Raw genomic sequence first — 11,577 nt, forward strand, 5'->3', positions numbered from 1 at the left:
GGGGGATTGAAGATCTGTATTGATTTAGCACAGCATACATTGCGTGGCGAAAAGCCTTGAAGTTTACAAGTCATTATTGTTTCATGAAATTGGTCTTGGGAAGAATGTGCGAGCCACACAGTCCTGAGGGTATTCGGACACATGTCCAAGTGAATTTGCCATCTACCCAGCCGCCTGCCTCGAGACGAAATACCACCAAAGCAATGGTATCTTTTCCCCTACTCCGTGCTTGAGAAACCAATGCAAAACAAACACGGGCAAGAAGCCCGCTTGTCGTAAGCTCTCCCGGGAAGTGCCCAAAGAACATGAGTGCGCATCTACGCATGAGTCCAACAATAAAAACGCTACCGTACAACACGTGCCGTATCGAGCCGATCGTACAATGACAAAGAAAAAGTGGTTTTTCTTCTTCGACAAAAATCCTACATCCAAACCTATTCCACATTTTTAAGCCGCCGCAACCTTCGTCGGAGGCTCGTCATGCCGCTCGGGCTCGTAGGTCGTCTCGCCCAATATCGACGGACCGGACGGCGCTGCAGGTACAGTCGGCTGCTGCGGCTTGCTCGCGGCGGCTTGTAACCTTTGGTCCAATACCTTCAGCGCCAGCGCCCTTCTCCGCTCGGCTTCTTCTCTGCGGCCACCCCTCGCTCCTCTGCCGGGGTTCATGAGGCTCGGCAGGCCGCCCTCCGCGCGCGCCGATGCCTGCTCGTTGCCGGCGTCGATGTCCTCGTGCGAGAAGGGCGTGCAGACCCTGACCGCCACCAATGCATTGTAGGCTTGGTCCGCGAACAGGCCGACCGGGGTCTGCAGCGGCTCGGGGAAGAAATGTGCGAAGGAAAAGGTATCAGACGCGTCACCGCGGACAAACGAGTCCTCGCCGGTAGTGGCGGAGATGACCGAGGGGGACATGCGGTAGAAGCGCAGGTATATCCACGCGGTGAAGAAGCCATACCACGAGAGGAAAGTGGCAGTCTCAGTGCCGAAGAGGAGGCCGGAGAGCGTGTTGGCGATAAGGAAGATGATAGGGAAATGCTTGACGCGCATGCGGATCGTCCCTCTGGCGATGGAGACAGTGTGCTCCGGGACAAGCTGCTTCAAGGAGACGAGGAAGCCGGCTTGGATCGCGATGCCGCCGGAGATGGTCGCCGACCTGTGGGGGAATTAGCCGGTTGCATGTAGTCTGGTAGGACTGCGGACAGAGACATACAAAGCTTCGTCGTTCTTGGAGATGGCATAACCAATGATGTAAAGTAGATAAGTCAATATGTTGGGTATCATGGAAACAAAGAGAATGAATTTGGCAAATTCAGCGGAGCTCCAGGCGCGCTCTAGGTAGCGGCCGCCGTAGAAGATGGTCAATCCAGTGATCAGCAGACCGAAGACGTTCTCCTCCACGAGCGTTGCGACCAGAAACACCCATGGGTAAACAATAGCGGTGGCAGGAATGATGGCCAGATAAGGCGCGCCGTCCCCAGCGCTCACGAGCGGCTTGCCCACACCCTGCACCCAGTCGCTGTAGCCCGGCCGCAGGATCCAATTGAGCAGGGTAAATATGAAGAGGCAGACCAGCAGGCCACGCGTCAGGGGCGGGACGTTGATGCGCATGGCGGAGGCTCTGGAGACTGCGGCAGGGACACGGGGAGCTTGGGGAGCTGCAGCTTCTGGGAGGTCCCTGGATTGCGGGGTGGCGAGGAGAGAGGCGGCGCGGGAGGCGGACACGTGCAGCGGCTTGTTGGGGGAGCGGTCGGCGAAGTCGGCGCCTCGACGGGCGCGCGCAGAGGGAGCGGAGCGTGGTGGTGGTGGAGTCGTCGGCCGGGAGGCGGGATTGTTTGGCTGGTCCCTTGTGAGACGTGGTTTCGGCGCACCACAGGGCCCTCTTGCACAGACGGCTCGCGCCGATCATCCACCCCAGGGCAGCCGGAGCCTGCGCGCCAAGCAAAGCAGCAACGGGCCCATCCAGCGCCGCACCCAGGCCGCGAGCCTCTCTCCACTCCACACCGAGACCCATTTCCAGATAGGTCCCTACGCACCCCCCAAGTTCCAGGAACCCACCCCCGGGAGCCCGCTGCGCGCGCGCGACATCATGCGCCATGACCGAGCACCTCTCCTCCAACGTCGTCAACTACCTGGTCTGGAGGTATCTGCAAGAGGCTGGTACGTCACCGTCCCGGATGCACGCGTTTTCCCCCCAAACACAAGCCCCCGCCGGACCATGTTGTGTCTGGATGCACCTCTGCCTGCGCACCCTGCTCGCGCGTCGAAGCCGAGTTCGGCTGCTGCGCCGCCACCGCGCGCCGACCCTCCGCATCCGTGAAAGGCCTTCACCACCCGCCCGTTCTAATTTTCAAAAGGATACGCCAAAGCAGCGCTGGCGCTGGCGCATGATTGGAACGATGAGCCCGAGACGCTGCCCTTCGCCGACAAGGTCCAGACGCACACTCTGCTGCGCATGCTCCAGGACGGCCTGTGGCTAGATGACATGCGCGCCGCCGCCTCCAATGTGTGTTCTCGCGGCTCTCCTATCGAGGATGCATCGTACTAAGATGAACAGGGTACCGAGGAACGCCGCTACCAGTTTGGCCGCGACCACGGCCGTCCTTTTGCCCGTTATAATGGCGATGCGCGCCGCCGAAAAACCCTGTCGAGCCGCCGCGTGCGCAAAGAAGACGTCAATGGGACTGGGGCTGATGGAGAACCCCCCGCGCGAAAGAAGAAGAAAGGCAGTAATGAGGTGCAGGCTCGGTTGAATGGCGACATGGAGATAGAAACTAACGGGGCTCCCGCCGAGTCGGAAGCCATCGTTTCGGATGCTGATTCAGTCATCGAGGAAGAAGTGGCGCCCTTGGTCACCACCTTGAGCCTTGGAGAAAGCAGCGTGCTGCAAACGGAGAAGATGATCGATCTGGGACCTCAGACCACATTCCTACGGATTAACGAGCCAGGCGCCACCGTGGTGCACACCGAATGGAGCCCCACAGAGCCGCAGCTTCTCCTGACTGCTGGTGAATCGTTGTTACGCATCTATCACATCCCGAATTCATCGCAAACACAGCAAGACGCCCCGGCAGAACCAGTATCGCGAGACTTAGACATTGGTCTGAACCGCCCAACCGTTACCGCTGTGGCCTGGACCTTACCTGGCGAAGCACTCATTGGCACGTTGGAAGACATGACTGCTGATAGCGGCGAGAAGATGACTAAGGGCAAGCTCTATCACCTGAGTGAAGGTGGGCTGCAGACTCGCTTGGTCACTGCCGTGCTTGGCAGCGTGTTCGCTCTGCGCTACAATGCGCCTGCGAACCTCCTGCTCAGCGTCTGCAGCACAGATGTCAACTCGCGCATCTGCCTGTGGAGAGAGATAAAGCAGGAGCCCCTCTACAGCGCACAGACGGATCATCCCGTGTTCGCCGCTGAGTGGATGAGCGACTCGACATTTGTCGTGGCCGGCTATGGGATTCTCGAAGTCTACGAAATCACTGCTGAAAATAAGCTGGTAGTCCAAAAAGCCTTCACAACAAGCACGCGATGGGAAAACCTTCGCTACGATCCCGTCTGCAACATCATAGCCTGTAGCAGTGCCTCGGACGAATCCCATCCACGGCTCGGGCTCATTCTTCCTGGGGACACCGAAATACGCACGCACGAGTTCGCATCGGGAGAAGACATCACCGGCCTTGAATTTCAACCAATTACAAACCCATCCTCGCATGGCAGCGAATCGCCTCGTTTGCTTGCAACGTCCTCGGATTCCGGCTTCTGGACGGTCCAATTTTGGAATGCGAAGAAGCCATTTGAGAACGTGCAAAAATTCTCAAGCGGCTCGGTGATCGAGATTGCTTTCTCACCAGATGGCTATCTGTTAGCCGCCGCTGGGACCGACACGATAACCTTCTGGGATCCAGAAGCCGGAATCTCAAAAGCCAAGTGGAAACCGGTGGACAACGACGATCAGAAGTGGGACACCACCTTGCCAGATGCACGAGACACGGAGCTGGACCATCTGTTGAGATGGGATGCAGACGGCAAGAAGCTGGCGTACAAGTTGGGGAACCAGGTAAGTCTGCGCGGGTGTGGACACTTCCCGATGCTAACGGCGGCGAACAGGTTGCGATTATCAATTTCTGGTCGATGAATTCAACGACGCAGAAAGTGTAATAATACCACGCGAGCAATTATGCATTCAAGATTCACCATGAGAGACATTTTGGGGCGCACTGTTTTGGCGGCGTTTCTTTGCGTGCGACGGGATTGGCAAAGGGGCAAACGTTCATGAAATTTCTTGGGTGGACAGAAGGGTGGACAAGAAACGGAGTGGGGAGTTGATCTGGTAAGAAAACATGTACACCTGTTGCTCTGGATCAGTCAACGGAGGCTTGAGACCAATGCATTAATTCCGAGCCCCACGACCCTGGTTCCGTCAGCTGGTGCCGGCACAAAAGGACGGGACGTGCACCTGCGACGGTGGAGCCCGTGAAGAAGGTGGAAGGGTCGGACTTGTGCTCCAATGACGGACAGCTGGTGCCTCTCCCCTCCTGCAAACAGTTACCTCGGATTTGTGTACAGCAGACCACACTCAGCCAATTGGGAACCGGGCGAGATGCGCCTGACGTCGGCGGCGAGTCATTGGCGCGCCTGGAATTGGAGCCGCTGCAGCACCGGCCAGCACGTCCGACGAAGCCCTGTCGGCAATCCTCCGAGTTCCACGGCCGCTTTCCCCTTTGCTGGTCGGCGTCCCTCTGGTCACAACTTTTAAAAGCCAGCCTACTGCAGGAGCGATGCTTCAGCCGGGACATCGAAGCTACGACCGTTTCGGCAATTTCATAGCAGCAATGCCGAGCACAGAGCAACCCCACAACGCCTCTTTGTGGGGAAGAAGCTTGAGGGGCACAACGCTTGTATACCGCTTCTCCTGAAGTGTGGAGCAGTGGCATTACACATGCCTAGTAAATCATGCCATTCCTTACGCTGCGAGTCTTTGGTTCTCTTACTGGCTGCTGGCTCGTCGGCAGCGCCTCTACCCCTCATCCGGCAATGGACTAGGATCAGGCTCGGACAGCGGGACACTGCCGGGGATTCCTACCGGTGTCCCTGTGCGGCTTATTGATGCGGGTCGATGGTGTGCGGGATTTGGCCGCACTTGTGCTTCTCTTTTTTGTGTTGGTGTGCCCCTCTTTCTACAGCTCTCCAGGCGGGATTTGTGTTACATATCACCCTCGTCCAGTCTCTCTCTTTCACCGACCGCCATTGATCTGCTTTTCCTGACTGTGCCCTACTTGAGCGCCATGTCTGCTGTGCCCTCTCTCCCCGAATCACTCACGGTGAGGAGCGACGCTCCACATGAAGACGTCCTTCGCCGCATTGACTCGGCCAACCACGCCACCAACGGCCTGAACGGCCATGCTAGCAAACCCACGACAAGTGCTCACGCCAAACCGTCGTCGGCTTCCCTGCCCAACTCCGCTGCCTTCACTCTCCGCCAAGCACCCGTCGAGAATTTCCGCCCGTTGCGCGTCATCGTGGTGGGGGCGGGGTACTCGGGCGTGTATCTGGGAATCCGCCTGCCGGAGCGGCTGCGCAACGTGCAACTGCGCATCTACGAGAAGAACGACGGGATAGGTGGCACGTGGTGGGAGAACCGCTACCCCGGCTGCGCGTGCGACATCCCGTCGCACTCGTACCAGTACTCGTTCGAGCCGAACAAGGACTGGTCCAGCCTGTACGCCCCCGCTGCGGAGATCCAGGCGTACATTGAGCGCACGGCGCGCAAGTACGGCGCAGATCGCTTCATCCGGTTGGGCCATGAGGTCAAGAAGTGCAGGTTTGATCCGAGGGCGGGTGTGTGGACGGTCAGGGTTGAGGAGGTGGGAACCGGAAGGGTGTTTGAGGACGAGGCAGAGGTGTTGGTCAGTGCGAGGGGAAACTTGAATACAGTGGCGTGGCCGAATATCGACGGCTTCAAGAGCTTCGAGGGAGAGGTTATGCATTCTGCGAGATGGAACGAACAGTGAGCAGGGCTGAGTCGAGTAGAACGCGGCTTGCTAACAGACGACCAGGTACGACTTCACGAACAAGCGCGTGGGCGTCATTGGATCCGGAAGCAGCGCCATCCAGATAATACCCAGGCTGCAGAAGCTCCCTGGAACGCAGCTTTCGTGCTTCATTCGTAGCAAAACGTGGATATCCCCTCCCTTTGGTCAAGAGATGTGGGACAAGCTAGGACTCACCGGCTTCATAAGTACAGTAGCCCCCCCTCCTTGCATTTGCAGCGACTTACCATTCTGCTTTCCAGTTCCCGACGAGCTGAAAGCCAAGTTCAAGTCGGACCCAGAGCACTACCACAAGTTCCGGCTCGCCGTCGAAGAAGACGCCAACTCTATCCACGATGTGACCATCCGCGGCACGCCCATGAACGTCGGCGCCAAGAAGGCTTTCGAGGACCACATGCGCCAGCGCCTCGCCGCCAAGCCCGAGATCTTCGACGCCCTGCTCCCTTCCTTTTCCCCTGGCTGCCGCCGCCTTACGCCCGGCCCAGGCTTCCTCGAAGCCTTGACCGAGCCCAACGTCTCCTTCATCACCGACCCCATCACGGGCATCGAGCCGCGCGGGGTCCGCACCAAGGACGGTAAACTCCACGGCATCGACGCCCTCGTCTGCGCCACCGGCTTCCACGTTTCGGCGCCGCCACCATTTCCCGTCATCGTGGACGCCAGCAGCAGCAGCAGCAGCCAGAACGACCCCACGAAGACGACGAAGCAGTCGACGAAGCAGTCGACGACGCGGACGCTGCGCGACCACTGGCGGCACCGGGCGACGTCGTACCTCAGCCTGGCGACGGACGGCTTCCCGAACCTGTTCATGATGCTGGGGCCCAACAGCGCGATCGGGTCGGGCAGCCTGACGATGATGATCGAGAGCACGGGCGACTACATCGTCAGGTGCGTGCGCAAGATTCAGCGCGACAACGTCCGCAGCATGGCCGTCAACCCGCGCCGCGTGCGCGACTTCACGCAGTACGTCGACGCCTACTTCGCCGGCACCGTCTTCGCCGAGGAGTGCCGGAGCTGGTATCGCAGCGGCCACGACGGGCGCATCACCGGCCTGTGGCCCGGCAGCACGAACCATTGCATCGAGGCGCTGAGGAGCCCGCGGTGGGAGGACTTCGTGTACGAGTACGTCGGGGAGGACGGCGGGGACGGCGAGGAGGGCAATCGGATGGCGTGGCTGGGCGACGGGTGGAGCCAGAAGCAGCGGGATGGCGAGGACTTGGCGTTTTACCTGTACCCGGAATTCTTGGACCAGCCGGTGCCCGAGAGGCCGGAGGAGAAGGAGTTGTACAAGGTGCGGCCGTTTTCGTACTGAGGGCGGATTTGCTTTGAGGTGTTGTAGATGGCACGAGGACGGTGAGTCGAGTATACCACATAGCACTTGTTTTTTCTTTGCCCGAGCGTTTTGGTAGAACCAGAGATCAGATTGTGCTACAGAACTCTCTCCCCCCTGACATCGCATTCAGATGGCAATGGATTCACGTTGAACTCGGCTGATGCTTTTCCCCTACTTTTGGTTCGCCCACTTGAGCCATCCTCCGGTCAACGTCATCCCCAGCTTCCTTATCCTCGACGGCTTCGCGAAATCCCGCTTCGCCTCCGGCTTCTCCACGTGCGAGACCTCGATCCTGCGCTGGCCCGACAGGGCTTCCTCCTCCTCGAAGAATATGCTGGACTGCGCCCTCCGGCCGGCCTTGTAGAACTTACCCAGCTGCGCCTGGCCCAGCCTCGGCAAACCCCCGAGCGGGCTCGCCGCGAACCGGTCGCGCCCCTCCTCCTCCTCGCTATCGTCCGTCTCGGGGAAGCTGCTGTGGAAGCGGCCGAACGGGTCCGCGTGCGTCATCAGACGGGAGATGTCGTGGAGGACGTCGTTCTTGAAGTCCTCCGGTTCCGAGTCGTCGTCTTCGGCCGAACCCGAACCCATCCGCTCCCGGTACTTTGAAGGCGTGGTGGGATTGAGATCGGCACGGCCTGTAGCGGTGCTGGATGGCTTTCCGGACCTCTTCTTCGGCTGGTGCGTCGGATCTTTTCTCGTCGAGGGGGGCGGCGGCGCTCCGCGTCTTTGATCAGCCGAGGGCTCTGCCCGCTTCGGCTCGGGTGGTCCTGGCGAAACGGTTGTTGGAGGGTTCGTGGATAGAGGAGACCTTTGAGTGGCCTTTTTGCTGCTGCGGCGCATTGGTATCGGGATGCCATAGGACGTCGAAGCTTGGCGTGTCGGTATCGGTTTCTGAGATGTCTTCGCAGCCGGAGGTTGCGGTTGCTTCTGCGGCGGGTGCTTCCCTCGGTTTTGGGAAAGCTTGCGCGACACTTTCTCCGGTTGCTGCTGGGACGATGTCGGCGATGGCTTTGGGTCGAAAGTCACCGTCTTTCCTTGGTTTGGGCCAACTGGGCGCTTGTTTGGATCGAGGTAAATCCACACTCTTGCGGCGCGGGTGGACGGGGGCAGGTAGATGTCGCTCTCTTTGGGCGGCGATGGGCCGTCGGCCGGCCGTCTCCCCTCGCGGCCTCCGTTGAGGCAGACCTTGATGACGGAGCAGTTCCTGGTGTCGTCCAAGACGCCCCTGCGGATCTCCTTGGACACGCTGGGGTGGCCGACGGGCCTCTCGTCGATCCAGAAGCGGATAGTGTCGGGGCGGTGCTCGAGCATGAACATGAGCTCGTCGGTGTCCTTTTCCCGGTCGGGCGACTGGCCGGGGGCGTTGGAGCGGGCGATGTTGGTCATGTAGATGAGCTCGGCGGAGCCGTCGAGCGGGCCGGGCGGCAGCATCTTGTTGCGCAGCGAGGCGTGGACCTGCACGACGGCGTTGACCTCGCTGCTGTATCGTGGCCGCTGGTTGGGGTTACGCGCAGCGTCAATCAGTGGCAGCTCCTTGAAGAGGGTCCATGTCTGGTGGTGGGGCCGGCGCAGGCTGGTGGGGTTCAAGGGTCGCGCCTTCTGTTGTTGTTGTTTTTGTTGTTGTTGTTGCCGCTGCTGCACGGAAGCTCGTGCGGGCATGTCTGAGACATAGCTGGACTGCAGGTTGTTTTGTGGTCAGCTGATCTGAGTCTGAATGAAGCGAGGGCGGGCGCGGGTGTTGGCAGGTGAGGTTGGGCTTTGGAGGAGTTGGCTGGAGAGAGTGCGCGGAGGCCAAGGGAAAGGTAAGCACAGTTAATTACGGGCTTGTCATGGTGGTTCAGCAGCTGGATCTTGGTGACGATGCGTTGAGACATGGTAATATGGCGGGCGGGAGCACAGCTTCACGCTTCGGTTGCAAGTCGAGGGCGACGGCGACTGATAAGCATCTGCCCTCCCGCGTTACACACGCCGTCGCACACGCGCTGCAGGGGCGCTAGGCGCAATAAAACCGCCCCATATAATTGCCGTGCAATTTAAGATGGCACGCAGGTCCGCTCCTCGGTGGCCGCCGTGTCTTGCGTCAGCCACGTGAACCGCGCACCCCGGTCGCCTGCGCTCACTTGACGTGCATGGCCTACCCAATCAAGTAGGTGCCACCGCAGCTGCCACCTCTACTCACATCATCTTCTGCCTATGCTTTTCCACGATCATCACGAGCACCGAGAGGTTCAGCAAACCGATTGCCCTGGTTTGGGGTAGAAATGTTTGCTCCGGAATGATCCCACTGTTTCCCAACATGACCAAGAATGGAAACAAACTATACACATCTAAATCGCCGTGTAGTACTGGCACTTGAAGCTGCTGGCTACGTTGTCGAACCCAAACGCCCTGAAATCGTCTATGCCCGGCGCCTGAACCTGCCGCGAGGGCCCGCTACACCGTTGATCCTTGTACACGGTGCAAAACGCCTGCGCAATCCATAGGGATGAGGCCTTGTCGTTCAGGTAGGCCGGTAGCGCGTAACACCCCTGGTTGGCTTGAATGCGCTGTGACAAGCACGCTCCCCCCAAATTCGGCTTGTCACAGACTTTGAATTGACGCCAAACGATGCCGCGAGGCTCGATTGAATGCGAGTCGGCAGTCATGTTGACTGGTGGAGAGAGGGAGGGAACCTCAAAGGCCAAGGCTGCGGCTGAAGGGTCGGCGGCCGGCATGGCGGTGGCGTAGCCGGCCGAGAGGACCAGCAGTGACGCAATAGCGGTAATCTGCATGTTTATGGATGAGTCTGATTGGTTGAACTTATTCTTTTCGGGCTCAAAATGGGGCCAACAAATGTGGGAGGGGCACTTGATAAGCGTTTCCGGACGTGGCTGCGGGAAATGTGCCGTGGTCTAGACGGGCGTCGATTGTTGCCCGATGATTCTCTTTGTGTTGACTCTCTTTCAAAGCCTACGGAAAGTATCGATTGTATTTGCTTTCTTCCGGTCTTCTTATCAAGAATGAGCTTCTATTGTTGTGCGCCATTGGAGGGGTCCAATAATGGAAACAAAGCGCCATGGAGAGATATCGACAAGGGTGAAGATGGATCCTTGTGGCAGAAAAGCTATTGTCGGCTTCAACCTTTGTCGTTTGGAACGATTGGCGCTACCTTCATTCGCCTTTGTCTGGTCTCAACGGTAAGTGGCGTGCGTTTGTAGTGTGCATGGAGCCGCCGGGCCGCAGTGCAGACCGCTGCTTTCCCAGCAAGCCTCAGTGACGGCTTTTGTCGACGAAGTACGCCGGCGACGCTCTCCGCAAGTGCGAATGGGCTACCTCAGGGTGATCGTAGTCGGTGGGCGCTCCTTCGGGTCGTGGGCGGGGGTGATCAGTTCTTCCTCGGGTTCCCACTGGCAACGTGTCCAGATGAGTGACTCAACGAAAAACCGCAGACTCTTCGCGTCAGCCAGAGACAGTGCAATACTGGCGACACTGTGGCCTGCGACGGTTAGGCGGAGCCCAGCGCGCCGCTCGACCGGGTTCCAAAAACTAGTTTAATCAAAAGAAGTGCCCCCGTAGGGGCGTTCTAGAGATTAAACTAAAAAGAACAGCTACTACACTTGATCTAAGCCAAAAGGCAAAGAGAGCTGAAGAAGAAAAAGAGGTGTTTGGGCGAGGAGGAGGGGGGTTTATGTAGGGAGCAGGACGGGGAGACTGGGGAAGGTGGCAGCTGACAGCCGGCCGCAGTGGGCGGGTACTGCCCCGGCAACGCAAACAGAAATTGCCACGCGGCGGGGTTCGTGCGTTTGGTGGCATGCACTAGCAAACGGCGAATGGTTGGTGGCTCTAACTTTCGACCTTGTTTGGCTTGCAGTCGCCCCTTACTGTGCCCTTGGTCAACCCCCAGACCGGCAACCCTGCATCCACCGCCCCCTCACTACTTCGCTAAATACAGCTCTATTCTCTAGGAATTACTCAGCCAGTGGGGTTGCATATGCTATCAACCTTGGAAGGCAAAAATCAGAGCAACTTTCTCTTTTCATGACCAACCACTCGACAAGCACTTCAAGTTTTTACAGTTCACAATCATGTACAGCAAACACAGCCGGGTTAATAAAACTGTTATCTTAATTGTACTATCGTTAATCTATTCAGCGTACTATCGTAAATTTATTCAGCTGTTCAAGCATGCCGCCATGTCCCGCATGGCTGTCTGAAGCC

General features: G+C 58.6%; 4 protein-coding genes across 4 annotated transcripts; 2 read left to right on the forward strand and 2 right to left on the reverse strand.

Annotated features, from left to right (window-relative positions):
• Positions 1 to 447: 447 nt before the first annotated feature.
• Positions 448 to 1,605, reverse strand: SLS55_006302 (uncharacterized protein; the record flags this gene model as incomplete). Its single annotated transcript, XM_066777732.1, has 2 exons — positions 448 to 1,150; positions 1,208 to 1,605. 2 exons carry the CDS (start codon positions 1,603 to 1,605, stop codon positions 448 to 450), a joined length of 1,101 nt encoding a protein of 366 aa, XP_066631827.1.
• Positions 1,606 to 2,090: 485 nt separating this feature from the next.
• Positions 2,091 to 4,155, forward strand: SLS55_006303 (uncharacterized protein; the record flags this gene model as incomplete). Its single annotated transcript, XM_066777733.1, has 4 exons — positions 2,091 to 2,154; positions 2,352 to 2,500; positions 2,552 to 4,054; positions 4,105 to 4,155. The coding sequence occupies 4 exons, from the start codon at positions 2,091 to 2,093 to the stop codon at positions 4,153 to 4,155; spliced, it is 1,767 nt and encodes a 588-aa protein (XP_066631828.1).
• A 1,127-nt stretch (positions 4,156 to 5,282) lies between these two features.
• Positions 5,283 to 7,359, forward strand: SLS55_006304 (uncharacterized protein; the record flags this gene model as incomplete). The annotated part of the gene is made up of 3 exons (XM_066777734.1): positions 5,283 to 6,004; positions 6,054 to 6,235; positions 6,290 to 7,359. 3 exons carry the CDS (start codon positions 5,283 to 5,285, stop codon positions 7,357 to 7,359), a joined length of 1,974 nt encoding a protein of 657 aa, XP_066631829.1.
• A 192-nt stretch (positions 7,360 to 7,551) lies between these two features.
• Positions 7,552 to 9,254, reverse strand: SLS55_006305 (uncharacterized protein; the record flags this gene model as incomplete). Its single annotated transcript, XM_066777735.1, has 2 exons — positions 7,552 to 8,931; positions 9,201 to 9,254. The coding sequence occupies 2 exons, from the start codon at positions 9,252 to 9,254 to the stop codon at positions 7,552 to 7,554; spliced, it is 1,434 nt and encodes a 477-aa protein (XP_066631830.1).
• Positions 9,255 to 11,577: the final 2,323 nt, after the last annotated feature.

The sequence above is a fragment of the Diplodia seriata genome (assembly GCF_021436955.1).
Source record: "Diplodia seriata strain FDS-637 chromosome Unknown scaffold_6, whole genome shotgun sequence".
Classification (NCBI taxonomy): domain Eukaryota; kingdom Fungi; phylum Ascomycota; class Dothideomycetes; order Botryosphaeriales; family Botryosphaeriaceae; genus Diplodia; species Diplodia seriata.